Below are 15,320 nucleotides of genomic sequence, written 5' to 3'. Positions count from 1 at the left end.
ATTAAGATAGAATAGGAGAAATCCAATTTGGAGACGTTGAAGATAGACCGACCTATTATGGCTATAAATATAGCTTAAGCATTCATCATTATTTTCATATAATCAACTCAGACCTACGAGAGAAATGAGAGAAGGGAAAAGGGCGTATAATTCATACACTACGTCTATTACTATGGAACCATAATAAAGGTATGATTTCGGGATCCTTCGTCGTATAAATAAGTAATAATGTAGTGATTATTGTATAGTAATATCGACCGAAAAATGTTATATTCTCATTATGTTATTCACATGTTATATTAACTGTCTTTGTATGAACATATGACGGTCATGTTTATACTTCTGTTATAATATACTATTGGCCAATTGTAGTATTCGGGATACGATTATTGGATAGGGACGACATTATTCTATACTGTGTACATGAAAGGAGGAGAGGGGGAGGTATGACCCCATATGAACAATAATTATGTTATTCGGCAATGGCCGAGATGGATCTCAGATCCGGATTTCTTATCCTATGTACATGGAGGTGGGCTTAGCCCGGAGGAGTTTCGGCTCCGTAATGTCTCTCCTTTTAAGATTTGTAAACCGGTATAAGAGTAAAATGAAATGTTGCATATTTAAATGACAAGTTGTGCATGTCTATTGTACTCATGTGACCTATTACACAGCCTTGTGAGACATTATTAAAATATTAAAAAACAAGAAACTAGGGCCGATGGAGGTGACCGGAGTCATACTCAGCCTGTGGTTAGCTGATTCCGTTACTTTCATTCTTTTTCATGTACAAGTATTGGGGAAGGTCAAGTGTGAGGAATTTTAGATAGGATCAATGATTTAGGATGAATAATTATAGTATATAAAGTTGTTATCCTTTTAGCTTTGTTTTTTTTGTTGTAACAGCCGTGTATTTTCCGGAGGGGAAATACGACGGTGACGCCCTTGTAATTCCACTGCCATTATTATTATTATTATTATTATTATTATTATTATTATTATTATTATTATTATTATTATTATTATTATTATTATTATTATTATTATTATTATTATTATTATTATTATTATTATTATTATTATTATTATTATTATAAAAAGAGTTATTTTGAGCTGCATGTCTTCTTTTCGGGGCGTGACAATACTGTAGGAGGAACACGTGTTTGTCTATGGGGTTCAATTCGTACCCATGCATGTTGACACGAGTACTAGGTGGCTACATTGTCGGTGCTAATTTTTCTGATTAAGGTAATAATTACACTATAAACAAAATTTATAACTTTGACAAGATTTATATAATGCATCATTTAAAATTTAGAGTTTCAAATTTAATCAAAATTACAATAATGAAAAAAAAAACCTCAATTTGCATCCAAATATAGCCTGCAAAATGCAAAGCTACTGTTTTGTTTACGTTTAGGATAAACTCATGTACACTCACCAAGTCACAGTAGATAACCAGGAAGTGCAACTCAAATCTGCTATACACACAATGACAGCCCAATGTTATTAGGATCGGAATTCTACTTTGAATCGATGGGGAGGTTAGGATCGAATCGGTAGAATCGGATCGTAGAATCATAAGATTCTACAAATTCACTAAATATAGTTTTTTATTTGGTAAAAATATATAATTGAGGATCAAAACACTTATTTATACCCAAAATATTGATAATTAATGAGTTTAGTATCATTTCATGAACAGGTCTCTACAAATTACATGAAATTTGGATTTTAAGATGTCATTATATAAAAATATATTTTAATATGTTTACTATGGAGTCGGATCGTAGGATCGTAAGATCGTAGAATCGTATTATGATTCTACCTCTAGAAAATTTCAAATAAATAAGATGTAAGATTCTACAAACATGATAGAATCGTAGGATCCGGGATCGGTCAATCATTTTTGGATCGTAAAATCGTAGAATCATAGAATCGTATCGGGATTTTAACAACAAGCACAACGCCTTATTTACAACAAAGGTGTAGCTTACATACTTTATACATATAATAGATGTGCAACTCAGATCTGCTATTAGTGAGGCAGAAGTATAACTTTATACGGAGTATTATTCATAACATCTATTGCTTAATACCCTTATGTTGTGTTGATCAGCTGGAAATAAGCTTCAAGTTTGTTTCTAAGCATAACATGCTCTTGCTTAATCATCTGAAACGACTTGATGCACCTAAAATTGATGCATGCAATGAATCCGATCAATGATTAACTTTAGAAGATTACAATAATATTACATTGGTGCCTTAAAGGATCGTACCTAAGGTAGAGGATATTATCAACTGACCAACAATAATAATAATTATAAAAAAAATGTTGAAAATCGCATCAACTTTGCAACAAAAGAATTGCAGATACTTTAGTGAGTTATTTATGCTTAATTCCATAATATTCCAGTAGTTGTGGTTCTTTTACTTGACCGAATATGGAAAAAACTGATTTAACTTATAATTGTGAAAATGGAAAAAATCAGTGCAAGTATAGTAAGAAAAACAAGTCATACCCGTCTGCATTTCCTGCTGCACAAAGATCTCTAAAGTGTGAGCATTCATGTACTACTTTCCTAGCTCCAATGCTGCAATTTACAGAGAAATTAGTTCAACACTATCATTTGGTCATTGTATCTATGTGTGAAGTGAATCCAACAGCGAAGAATCCAGAGAAAAAAAAGTGACACTACAATTTCATGTGGCCATTATTTCTAGAAAGTGAATCCAAAAGCAAAGGAATCCAGAGGAAAATAGTGACACTAGTAAAATTTAATGTACAAACTTTCATTTACCGTTAGGTTTTCATAAACATAAGGGAATTTCCGAGCCATAACTTGGTTAGAAAACATCATTTAGGAACTAGATAATAAGTCCAGCGTAGTTTAAATACCTTGAGCTGCTACCCTTGAACTGGTGCATTAAATTATCCAGCATATCAAAGTCTAGGTGATGCTTTGTCCTGTGAGAGTGAAATATAATTATTGACATGTTTATCAAGAGGATCATAACAAATTCGAAGCTCTAGTCCCTTCACAGTATACTCACAGTGCATGCTCAATTTTTTGGATAAGCCTAGCCGAATCAGAGTAATATGATGTCACAATTTCATCAACAAAATTAGGATTTTCAGCGTCTTGCAACTCCTCTAATTGGACAAACTGCTTATCAAGGTATCCCTGCAGCATATTATATGCATATGAGACACAAGGAGATTAGCAAGCGGACAAAATGCAGACCATGATAATAGGTTCTGAACGCATGTAGGTTATTCAAATCCCGAATACAAATTATTTAAATAGCACAGTTGCAGATTTTAGAAGGAAAATTAGAGAGGGGGGGGGGGTTAATGATTTGAACCTTTGATCTTAGGTCTAGCATATGTGCTAAAATATTCACGATCTTAAAAAACCATTAGGGGTCATGCCCATTTCGACAAAACAAAGAACCATATCTGAAATAACATGATTCTAGTTTCATCTCTTACAAGCTAAAGATACTTAGTTTCATCAAACAATAAAGGTTGAATACCACGTCTTACATAAAAATAATTATGCATTCATTTCTCAAAACTTGGTTTGCATCATAATGTAGCATGATTAATTACAAGTTACGACTCTTTAGGTACAGCTTAGACAGGAAATGAGCCAAAAAAAAATTAAACTGTTGGTCTAAGTTTCATGGTTACATAATTACGAGCAAGAGTAACAACTAAGAGGTTTGTGTAGAATAAACAGAAAACAGAAGACCTGTTCAAATAGAGATTTCCTTATTTGCACAATTCGCAGTTGGAAAGACTTTGAATCCATTATGGTTTAACCGAGTAAGACTACAATTATAAGAACTAAGAAGTATGTATATCACTGACCTTCCCAACAGTTCAAAAGACTATTTATATACTTCCCTAGCAGCTTTAACAATACACATTGCTTTCATAATGACTGAGAATTTGATAAAATTTTAAGAACCTTATCCTCATCATGAGCCATCATGCAGATTCTTTTGAATTGGTAGTGCCATTGAATATCTTTCACTTGTTCAATTGTTTCCTTACACTTGTTAAAAAATCAATTGGTACACGATTACAAGTGGGGGATGAAAAGTAAGAAACATGCTACGAACGAGTGAAGATATTAGGGCAGTTAATTATCAAACGACGGGAAAATCAACCTTATACTACCCTCTATAGTAAGAAGTTGTTTTCACAAGATGATGGTGCAAGTAAAAAATTCTGTATAAAGTAGAAACAACGGATCTTATTAGAAATTTTTGTGTAGCCATATCTATTGCTAAGACACATAAGATATACACGTTGTTTATCTTCTGTTTACATGGTTTTTTTTGGATAAGAAAAGAAAACTAGGATGATCCTTTATAATAAAAACCAACTTGTCTCATCCATTTAGATGAGTGCAGAAGTGAAAGCCATTGGCTTATCAACCCTCCTCAAAAGAGTAGGGCATGAATTCCTACATTGGCCATAAATTTCCGTTTCTAATGTTGTAAACATATAATCATCAATTAAAATTTTTTTATGAATTGAAATACAATAACATTACCTCAGTCCCTCAATTGCTCCCGCAAATTGCGGGGTAATGGGGATCGGATGTATGCAATCTTACCTTTGTGTAGAAATTGAATTGAAATTATCCAAAACAAATGTCCTCACCATCCATCGTGTGTTTTGGAGAAAACGTTCCTCTTAAAACCCTTGAACAGTACGGTAAATGGTAAGATTGGTAACAAACATTCACTAGCTAACTCCCTAATTTCTAAAGAGGTATAATAATATTACTCGAGGCATCTTCACCCGATTAGATAACGACTAAATATGAAATTTATGAGAAATTTATAGATCCTTACAAAAATTGTAAATATCATAGTAGTATATCATTAATTCATTACAGTTATTCAATCTTACCCAGTCTAAGATAATCCAAAACACTTGGAAGGATGTAGAAGATTGAACCTTTTTTGTAGAAAGTGTCACCTAAGGAAGCATGTTATGCTCTTAATGCAATTGGGCTATTGGCACAGGACAGATTCCCTGAAAATGCAAAGTACAAGACAAATCATACGTGCATGAAATACACTATAGAACAACATGTTGTAATCCACTATGGAGTATAGAATAAAGTTATAGCAAAAATCTTAAAAGTGGCACATTCTAATTTGTAAAAATATATGTCTATAGGATCATAATAAATTCATTAAAAAATGCGAAAAGTATTGTCTATCACCAATATTTATCGATTGAAAAACTATGAACAAAAAGATGTAATAGTTTGTTAATAGGGTCTTTTCATTGTATAATCCATTAAAGGTATATGGCATTAAGTATCGGGAAATACATAATAAAGGTTTCTTAGTCGATAGATTCTAATATGTGAAAGACCTTCAAAAACAGCTAATATTGGATTTACATAACTAACATTAGATCGCTTCAGTTTAGACGAGTCAAGCATAAACAAGATAAGACAAACTACACCGTCCCAACATAGTAAAACACCGCAATCACGACCGATGTCACAATTTAATGACATGATTAGAGGGTTTAAGAACCTCTAGAGTCCACCCAAAAGCTACCTTACAAGTACTAGAGTGCTCAAATACCCACTTTTATGCCAAGAATGCTTCTCTAACCAGATTCAGATTCTCATCACAATTCATTGTGATTGATTTATTTGATAAGATTATCGCCAATGGCTAAAAGCTAACACCTGTGTATCTGCCAGGTTATCTAACATTTACTATAAGACGGATATTATAAATCTTGCTAACCATAGACTCATAGTACCTGTCAAATTACTATGATACTTACAATGGTCCTATTTTAAGATAGATCTTACGTTTGTACTGTTAATATCGATAAGATTAATATCATTCCCCAAATATTCAGGTTTGTGACATCTTAAATACAATGGGCCTTTAAATAAATCTCTTCATTTAAAGATCAGCAAAAATATATAAAAAAAGTGAGAAACCTGGTTTACAGAAATTGTTGCTAAGCATGGACACGGTAAAGACACACAATTCCCGAGGATCCATATTTCACCAAGTTCCTCACACAATTCAAATTTGTTCCAAGAATGTTTGCAAGTACACTAGAAAATAGAAATGTCTACTACTCTAGTCATAAAGCTCATTTATTGCGACAAAACATACTCGGTACTACTACTTACAAACTTGAAAATTTAGAAAATAAAAATTAGGAAAGTAAACAACATATTTCATATATGTCAATTAGTAAGATCAAAAATATGTTTGCATTGATATTGCACGTGTGATGCCCTCTAAATAAATAAAAAAATTCAACAAACATGAATATAACACTCACACATATTATTCACAGTGATTAAGACTTATAAATGTCGTTCTCAGCTTACCTCATCAGGAGTGTCAGCCGTGAAAGATTTGGGCCCAAATGTCTAGTTCCAGTTTGTATATCACAAAAGGATGCCCTTTATTCCTTCGGCGTCTATTACAGTTTCTCAAAATAGATCCACACCTGATAAAGAATAGCTAACTGCTAGTGACCAGGAGTGACATCATTTATTCTCAACTTTCTTTAGTCCCTTTCTCAGTTAGTGCATAGAAGATATTCTACTTCCTATCATTGCTCCAATGTTGATAAGAATCATCGTGGACGCGATAAGAATTTGTTGTTTGGGGCCCAGCATCAAAATGCCTTGACAGGTAAGTTGTAGTGTAGGCTACTTAAGAAAAATAGTACAACCCTTTTACTTAGATATTAGTTAGTGCATTTTTTTACAACAAAACAAATCCCTTATTAATAAGCACAAATTTAAAGATGAATAGATAAATGAAATGTAATTATCTATTACATCAACAATTTTTTCATTCAATGCATGTAGGACTACTAAAAGAAAACTATGCATAATAATATTCCGCATATACCACTACCAAATACCACTATATCCATGATCTATTGAGAGAATTTTTTTACTATAACTATAGTATACCATAACCCCATTGTCAATCAAGGATCGAAACAATAAATTTAGTTTTAAAAATCAAATTCGAACAGCAAAACAACATCAGGGACAACAATAGTAGTACCCTAATGCGGTAGTGCCTCAAACTCTCTTGTGTATGGCGAGAAAGGAGATTTGGATGTATGACGAGAACGATATATATGCACTCAACACTTTTTTGGAAATACGACATTCTATCAAAGTTGAGATTTGGCTTTTTAAATTTTTTATATTTGATTGTATGGTAAAAATAGGATTCAATTATGAGACAAGACATGTAGAGAGCTAAATTTTAAATCAACTTAATTTGTATCCTTATTCTTGTACATTCCGCTCGAATAATTCTGCATTTATAACACTCGCAGAAAAGAAAAATTCAAAATTCACCAACTAGGGAAAATAGGGCAGAATGGCACGAGTCATTCACAGGTAAACCGGTGAGCAGTGAGCTGATAAATGGCACATGAAGAGCTAGTGAGCTACATCAAAAGCATACCTGGTAAACAAGGTGTAGAATAAATAGTGTTTGTCAGAAAAAACTGCCTCCAATGAGACATAATACTGAAAGGAATGAATAAGATTAATTCACTTTAAAGAATACTTATTTCATAAAAAAAAGGTGGCAATTATGTTGAATATAAAAGCACAGATGTTCAAAACTAAGAGGCAATATAAGCATTTGCTTGCGTTGCCTTGATAGCTTCCTTATTCTATGTCAACATATGAATAGGGCCAAAGTTACAATTCAAACTTTAGTCAACAAGGAAGTCGAGTTAAAGTTGGAATTAAATATGCTTCCTAATATCTTGACCGTTTTCTTACAGCATAGTAACCCTATATCTATCCGGTGCATAAGAATGTCATGGCCTGTTTGACATTTAGGGACTTACATTGGCCTGAATTTGTTGATACACTTGATTTAGCTCCAACTAGATAAATTGGACAACACCTTAATTACTCATAACAGACATGCTAGAAAAAAGAAAGCACTTGAATCATCACAATCATCTTTCAAGAGAGTACAAAGTATCGAATGACTGTAAAACGACCAAAGTATCCAATGGTTAAGTACCGAATAATGCTTTAAGATTATTTACATTAGAAAAATCATAAACACAAACCCAGTTTTCAATTCTTTGGATAAAACCCTGGACATAAGTCCAATTGTCCCATGTCATCATCAACGTCATGCTCCAAATGTATGTAATTACTAGTAGACTATATATAATAGATTTACCAACAATAACTGCATAATCCATTCAATGTCCCCGCGTTGACCGGGTATGGAACTGGGGTGTCAGACGTATACAACTAAAGACGTGAATTCTCTTATCATAGTTCTCAAACGACCAATATGAGAGACTAAAGCTTTTCTATTTGAACAAAATAAAGATCCGTAGCACTTACGTGTTTAGCTAGTTTAATCTAACTAGACCACTTACTTTTGTTCATCTTCAGTTAAATAATAAAATGAACCTCTAATTGCTCTAGGATTTGATGGACATCTGTTTCTTCTGCCATGACAATACTGATAAGTGTAAATTATGATTGTAAATGGATTAGAACTTCCGGCGTAATGATATACTCTATCATGGGACATGAGCCTTCATCCAAGCACATAATCAAGTAGCATGGTTCATGTCAGAGAGGGATCAAACGATCCATATCAAGAAAAGCGAATCCCGGATGATAAAAAGCAAATTCCATTTTAAACATTAAGCATCCTAAGGAGAAAACAACTCGCCAATGGCATAGAGAAAGAATAAAATAGAAAATTCGAAGTCTAACACAATGAGTTGTACGCCAATGAGATACTCGAAGTTTTTATTTCGTTTACATATTTTTTTCTACAACTGTGTACAAAAGTAAATACCCTTACGTGAGCTCTCCATTCGACCTTGAATCAAAATCAATTGGTTCAATCATCAATCCAAGACACCAAGGGGATTTTGATTTGGCTCACCCTCCGTTTCCCAATACCCGAATTTGCTAACGAAACAAGGGACTTTATATCCCATATTCCCTTCCTCCCCCTCCCCCTCCCTCTCCCTTTCCCCACCAAATCCTCCACAAAATACTCCATGAAACTAAGAGCTAGTTAACTAGCGCGTTTACTTTCTTTGAGACGATTATTTCACATGGTATTAGACCGTAACGGGTACCATCTTGCAAAATGTTAAAGCTCTACAATCTCCACATGTAACAAGTGTTGAAGTGCATAAACTCTAAACTAACAATTCCAAGAAAGCAAGCCTTATAATAATAACTATCTGTCCTCCCACATCGTGTCATTGAAATGATTAAAAAATTAAATAATGAAATTGCGTAAGAGAAAGTACAAAAGACATGAAGATGATGATGGACTTAAATCCACCACAATAATCATTATCATAAATTTATTGCATAAAAGATTTTTTTATGTTCAATTTTAGCACAAATTCTTATATAAGACAAGTATATCCGTCTTAATTAAGCTTAAAAAAGGTCAAATAATATGAATACAAAAGCATAATGCATAAGGAAAGGCAGCATATTTGTCTTATATGCACAAGTGGGAATGTGGGATGATACTTGGCCCGTTTTATTGCTTAACATCCGTCTTCACGGGAGACTAAATGAAGAGCAAAGAACTGAAGAAGTAGCATGAATGACAAATGACAAAGGTTTAATTTAGGATTCTTGAATGAATAATTTCTTAAATTACAGATCACACAAGAATAAATGGAGGACTACGTATGATATACAGACTGTAATAATTGAGAGTTAAGGGTTTACCTTACATGGTTAGTTTAGGAATCGGAGTATCGGATGACATGGTTGGACGATGAAGCTTTTTTGCCAGCAACTATAGTTTGTGCTTGATCAATTGCCCTTCCTTATACAAACTTACCAAGCAGATTATTTAATAACATAAATGTTTTTTTTGGTGACGAGAGAACCCACAACCGCTTTCTTTGTTGCATATCGGGTAAATCCTTGGATATACGTGATAACCTGTAAACCACGTATACCAAGAAGCCATCCGGGAGTAACAGGCTCGAACTTTACAAGGCATGAACTAAAATTTTATTCCATTGTTTATACTTAAAATTAGATTGAGATATTTTTAGGCGGCCAAACATCCAAATTAGCAACAAGTAAGTTGAGGATTTTTGCTAACAAAAAATAATATAATTGTGATAAATTAGTAGGAAAGGTGGAAGTGTAATTAATCTCCTTAATTTTGTTCAGTTTGAAATTTAATTAATCAAATATAATAAAATTTAGTTTTTATAACCTTGAAACTTTTATACGATATACTCCCTCCTAGTCTATATAAACCTCCCTATTCATGAATGGCATAAATATTAAGAGGTTTGAATTAAATAAGATAAAGTATTGTGGTGGGGTGAGGTAATTGGAGAGAGAGAAGGTATTGTGAGGTATTATTGTGAGGGTGAAGTGATTAAAATAAGTATTGTTGTGGGGTGAGGTGATTAAAATAAGTATAAAACTTTACTAAATAAGGAAATAGGGAAAACATTGTTAATAGATGAAAAAGAAAAGAGGAAACGTTATTTAGAATAGGAGAGAGTATATAATTTTTTTTTTGGGAAAAATGTAAACTTTTCATTAAAATCATAATCTCCAAACATACAACTTAGAAGGCATAGTCTAACTAACTTCCTTCATGACATTACAATTAACGCTAACCAATTCTTAACACTATTCGAATTACATTCAATCTTACAATTCCTTAGTCTTAATCTAACATCCTGCTTTATTTGTTGAACCAACTTTTCTAGTCTAATGAGGAAATGATCAAGTCTGCAGTGATTCCTTGTTATCCATATGTGATATATCAGACCTGCCATTATAACTCCTAATACCTTCTTCTTACAAAGTGATCTGAACCTTTTCCAGCATCACCGGTTAATACACTCTTCTTCAGGCATCTGTTCTTTGCACCAATCCGCTACCAATTTACAGCATACTCTGCTATACACACACTGGAAAAAAAAAGATGGTTATGTGTCTCTTGCTGCACTCCACACATGTAGCATAGATTGGAATGAGCAATATTCATACTCGTCAATGTATTCTGAGTAAGGAGCCTTTTGTGTCCTGCAACCCAACTAATAAATCCATGTTTTGGTACTGTCCATGTGTTCAGAGACCAAGAGAACCAGGTATTCATTTCAATTTGTGGTTGAATCCAATTGTATCCCAAATTAATAAAATATATATGGCTCCTGCATACCTGAGGTGGGCATCAAAAGATTTTTGAAGCTATTTTTAATCTGGCATATCTTTCTCCATGCCTGATGGTTCATAATCTCTCTACTGCCTATCCTTTATGTATACAACATGCACCCACTTGACCCAAAGGTGATCTGCCTTCTCCTCAATCCACCATACATATTTTGCTATGGTAGCCATGTTCCATTATAACAAACTAGTTTTTAACCCGTGCAAAATTGCACGGGTATGTAATTTAATATTGTAGATTAGCAAGATTTATAAAAAAAGATAATTATATTTTCTATGTAGATTTGAGTTATAAATTACATTTGTAATTATCAAAGAGGATGTAAAATACACGAAGTCTTAGGTTTATTGTCCGAGTACTGATTAAATTATGATTTGTCTTCTTGATAGTTAAAGTATGAATACCTACTTAACATAGTAATCGAAAGACTGAGTAAAAGCCGAGAAATAAAATGAAAGGAGATTTTTTTTATGAAGATTAACATCTTTTAATGAATTTATGTGAATATGCGTGAAAATTAATTAGTGATTTTGTTTATTAAAAGATTTATAATTGACAAAGTTAAATAACAAAACATATACTTGTTAATATTTAATCCAACTGAATCTATTTTTTTCCTGGGTCTTGACTCGTGAAGCTTAATTTGTCGATTAACTCGAAGTAACCTATTAACTTAGGTCGAAATCCGATCCATTATATGACTATATCTGACCGGTTAAATATAAGTTTATCTAATATAGTATAAGTCACAACTATTATTAAAGTATTAACAAGAAATTATTTTATTTCCATAAAAATAGCTTCCCTATTTAAAAATGGGATTTTGTTTTTATAGTAAAAATAAAATGACAAAATAAAAGCGCCATAAACTTACTTAACTTGTTTACTGACTGTAACCCGTTCCTGTCATGTAACTCATATTACAAATTTGCCTCATGTTATGGAGTTCCCAAATTTTGAATTTTGACCCAACCCGAATCGTTTATATTTGAGTCTAAATAAACTGATTAATTATTTATATTTGTGTTTACATTTTTTAAGTTCATAATGTAGACACTATAAAAATTTGACTTGACCTGAATTAACCTGACTTATTATTTCCAAGGTCAAAATCCGTAAACTTTGACTCACAGCTCGACGCGAATGTAAAATGATTTGTTATTTGAGAGTTGAAACCTTTTCCAACCCGACCTACTCGACCCGATATGTCATTAATAAGTTGATGTTAAATATGAATACAAAAAAATATATTAATTTTAGTACTTTAAATTTAACAACAATTTATATAACTTTAATTTTGTTTGATTATAAAATAACTATTCTTTTTTAAAAAAAATATATAATTCACTTGCAAATCTCAAAATGAACCATTCTCATTTTAATTCAAACTATTATGTAACACTATTTCTTTTCAAACTATTATGTAACACTATTTCTTTTAATTGTTTTTACTTATTTTTTTATACTAATCAAAAGTATTTTCAAAATTTCTTTTTAAGAATTGGTGAACAAAGCTTTGTATCCGATTTAATGTAATTCAAATATTTAATAACTATAATTGCAATTTTTAGTAGGTAATTTATTATCAAGTTTAATGTAATTTAGATGTATACTGACAATAAGCACAAATAAGTAATGAAAGCATATATATCTTTAGTGATATTGAGTGTATGTTTAGTAATATTGACTTTATTAATTAAAGGCCATAAGTTCAATCGCATTTCATTTTCAATTTTCTTCAATTTATTTGCTAGTTGCTACATGCATTATATAGAAGTTAATGAATTATTTTTAATTAAACTATTTATTATTCGCTATTCATTAATATTTATGTACGTATAAAACAAAATCGTAAACATTTACGTACAAAACATAAACATGAAGGTTTTTCAGAAATTAAATCCAAATTATTTACTGTGGGTCCCACATTTATTGTTTTTTTTTAAAAAAAATGTGTGTGATGATTTGGCTTCATGAGGATGGCTTAAATGTTCTTACTTTTATAAAGATAAGATTTTTGAGGCCCAAACCTCCTTGTTTCTTTGACCGGCATAATTTTTCCCAAGCCACCAAAGCAAGACCAGCACTATCAAATTTGCCATGCCACAGGTAATCCCTACAAATAGCTTCAATCTTTTTTATGATCACCTTAGGGAGGATAAAAATCCTGGCCAATAATTATGGAGGGTGTTAAAGACAGCCGTAACCATAACTAACCTGCTAGCATAGGAGAGATGTCTAGCCCCCATCCCCTTAATTCTATCCACTACATTATCAACCAGACAATTACAGTACAAAGTTGATAGTCTCTTAGGAGACACATTCACAACCAGGTATTTGAAAGGGACATTTCCTAGCTTTATCCCAGTAGCTCTTCCAATTTCAGTAACCAACTATTCTTCCATGCCATTACAATAAAAATTAGATTTCCCCTTTTTCATAAGCCGACCTGAGGCTTTGGAGAAGTAATTAAAGGCCTTTAATAATAATTTAATAGAAGCTCTTTCTCCTTTACAAAAAAGAATCAAGTCATCAGCAAAACATAGGCGAGAAAGCTCAATTCTATTGCAAAGTGGATGGAATCTAAACTTGGGATGCTTTTGTGTCACCATCAAAATTCTGCTTAGGTACTCAAGGCATAAGGTAAAAACCAAGGGTGAGAGGGGGTCCTCCTGTCTAAGACCTCTCTTTCCCTGGACAAAACCAAAAACCTCCCCATTTAGTGCAATAGAGTATGAAGGAGTAGAAATGCATTGCATGAGCAGAGTCAACATCTGCTTGGGAAACCCCATAACTTCTAACATCTCCTCCCTAAAGGACCATTCTATGGATTCATATGCTTTATGAAGGTCAGGCTTCATCAGCCTTCTAAGAGAGCATGACTTCCTTTTATAGAGCCTTATCAGATCCTAACATATGAGAATGTTCCCAACTATGTCCCTCCCCTGAATGAATGCACTCTGAGAAGGGCACACAATATCTATGAGAACTCTACTCAGCCTATTACAAATCACTTTTGATATGCACTTGTAGACTGTATTGCAGCAGGCTATGGGACTGAATTGCAGCACTGTCTCAGGGACCTCAATCTTAGGCACAAGGGTGATGACAGTGTTATTACACTGTTTTAAGAGTTGCCCAGTTTGGAACACATTTTTGACTGCCTCAATTACCTCCTGTCCCACAATGGGCCAGCAATCCTTAAAGAATTGACTGTTGTACCCATCAGGGCTAGGAGCTTTGTTGCTTGGTATTGAAAACATGGCCTTTTTTTATCTTTTCAGTAGTCACATGTGCCAAAAGAGCCTCACAGTGATGCTCAGTAAGGTATTTACCAACCTTCACCACTTTCTTGTTCACAGGAAAAACAGGTTTAAAAGTACCCAGCAGAGATAGATAATAGTCTTCAAAATCTTGTTTAATATCTTCATACTTGGTGCATAACCCGCCCCTCATGTCTTTCACCTAATACACTTTATTTTTTCTCCTCCTCTTTTTTATGCTGGCATGAAAATATGTTGTGTTATCATCACCATCCATAGCCCAAATGGTTTTTGCTTTCTGTTGCAGATATTCACTTCTAGCTTTATGTAGCCAAATTACTTCTTGAGCATAGTCTTTCACTGCCTTACACAAGTCCTCATTAAATGGATCATCTCTGAGCAGAGTCTAAAAGTGCTCCAAAGAAATTTTAGTGATATGGGTAAGGTTTTCAATATCACTGAACTGTTCCTTTTTCAATTTCTTCAGATCCTTTTATAACCTTTTGAGCTTGGTCACCACTTTGAACATAGTAGTGCCTCTAACCTCAGGCTCCCAACTTCTTTGCACTCTTTCCTCAAACTCATTGGCCCTAGACCACATGTTAAAGTATTTGAAGGGAGGGTTTTTATTGACAATAGTGTCTTCCATTCTTATCAGGCAAGAGTAGTGGTCAAATAACCCCTCTGGGAGAAAATTAGCATAACACCCTTGGAAATCATTCAACCAGTCCTCATTAGTAAACACTCTATCTATACTGCTATACACCTTTCCCTCAACTTCATGCTTATTTGTCCAGGTGTAAAAAG

At 33.1% G+C, this 15,320-nt stretch overlaps 2 protein-coding genes across 2 annotated transcripts; both read right to left on the bottom strand.

Annotated features, from left to right (window-relative positions):
• Positions 1-1,902: 1,902 nt before the first annotated feature.
• LOC141615228 (histidine-containing phosphotransfer protein 4-like) lies at positions 1,903-3,979 on the bottom strand. Its single transcript, XM_074433684.1, has 5 exons — positions 3,756-3,979; positions 3,055-3,185; positions 2,900-2,968; positions 2,523-2,594; positions 1,903-2,192 (listed from the first exon to the last, which is right to left on the bottom strand). Exons 1-5 carry the CDS (start codon positions 3,813-3,815, stop codon positions 2,102-2,104), a joined length of 423 nt encoding a protein of 140 aa, XP_074289785.1. The 5' UTR covers positions 3,816-3,979; the 3' UTR covers positions 1,903-2,101.
• Positions 3,980-13,221: 9,242 nt separating this feature from the next.
• On the bottom strand, positions 13,222-14,706 carry LOC141614459 (uncharacterized). Its single transcript, XM_074433204.1, has 5 exons — positions 14,542-14,706; positions 14,265-14,426; positions 13,962-14,159; positions 13,468-13,643; positions 13,222-13,417 (listed from the first exon to the last, which is right to left on the bottom strand). The coding sequence occupies exons 1-5, from the start codon at positions 14,704-14,706 to the stop codon at positions 13,222-13,224; spliced, it is 897 nt and encodes a 298-aa protein (XP_074289305.1).
• Between the last annotated feature and the right edge of the window lie 614 nt (positions 14,707-15,320).

This window comes from Silene latifolia, chromosome 11 (assembly GCF_048544455.1).
Source record: "Silene latifolia isolate original U9 population chromosome 11, ASM4854445v1, whole genome shotgun sequence".
Classification (NCBI taxonomy): domain Eukaryota; kingdom Viridiplantae; phylum Streptophyta; class Magnoliopsida; order Caryophyllales; family Caryophyllaceae; genus Silene; species Silene latifolia.
Note: the sequence above shows the minus strand (reverse complement) of the source record. Positions and strands in the feature narration are given on the sequence as shown.

What these genes read in the sequence shown, in the direction of transcription:
- LOC141614459 (XM_074433204.1), bottom strand. Translation starts at nt 14,706, where the DNA reads ATGAGGGGCGGGTTATGCACCAAGTATGAAGATATTAAACAAGATTTT. An exon ending in GTGAGGCTCTTTTGGCACAT is followed by an intron (nt 14,427 to 14,541) that starts GTGACTACTGAA and finishes ATTGTGGGACAG; the next exon opens with GAGGTAATTGAGGCAGTCAA. An exon ending in CATCTCTCCTATGCTAGCAG is followed by an intron (nt 13,418 to 13,467) that starts GTTAGTTATGGT and finishes ATTATTGGCCAG; the next exon opens with GATTTTTATCCTCCCTAAGG.
- LOC141615228 (XM_074433684.1), bottom strand. Translation starts at nt 3,815, where the DNA reads ATGGATTCAAAGTCTTTCCAACTGCGAATTGTGCAAATAAGGAAATCT. An exon ending in CAAAAAATTGAGCATGCACT is followed by an intron (nt 2,969 to 3,054) that starts GTGAGTATACTG and finishes TCACTCTCACAG; the next exon opens with GACAAAGCATCACCTAGACT. An exon ending in GCAGCAGGAAATGCAGACGG is followed by an intron (nt 2,193 to 2,522) that starts GTATGACTTGTT and finishes CATCAATTTTAG; the next exon opens with GTGCATCAAGTCGTTTCAGA.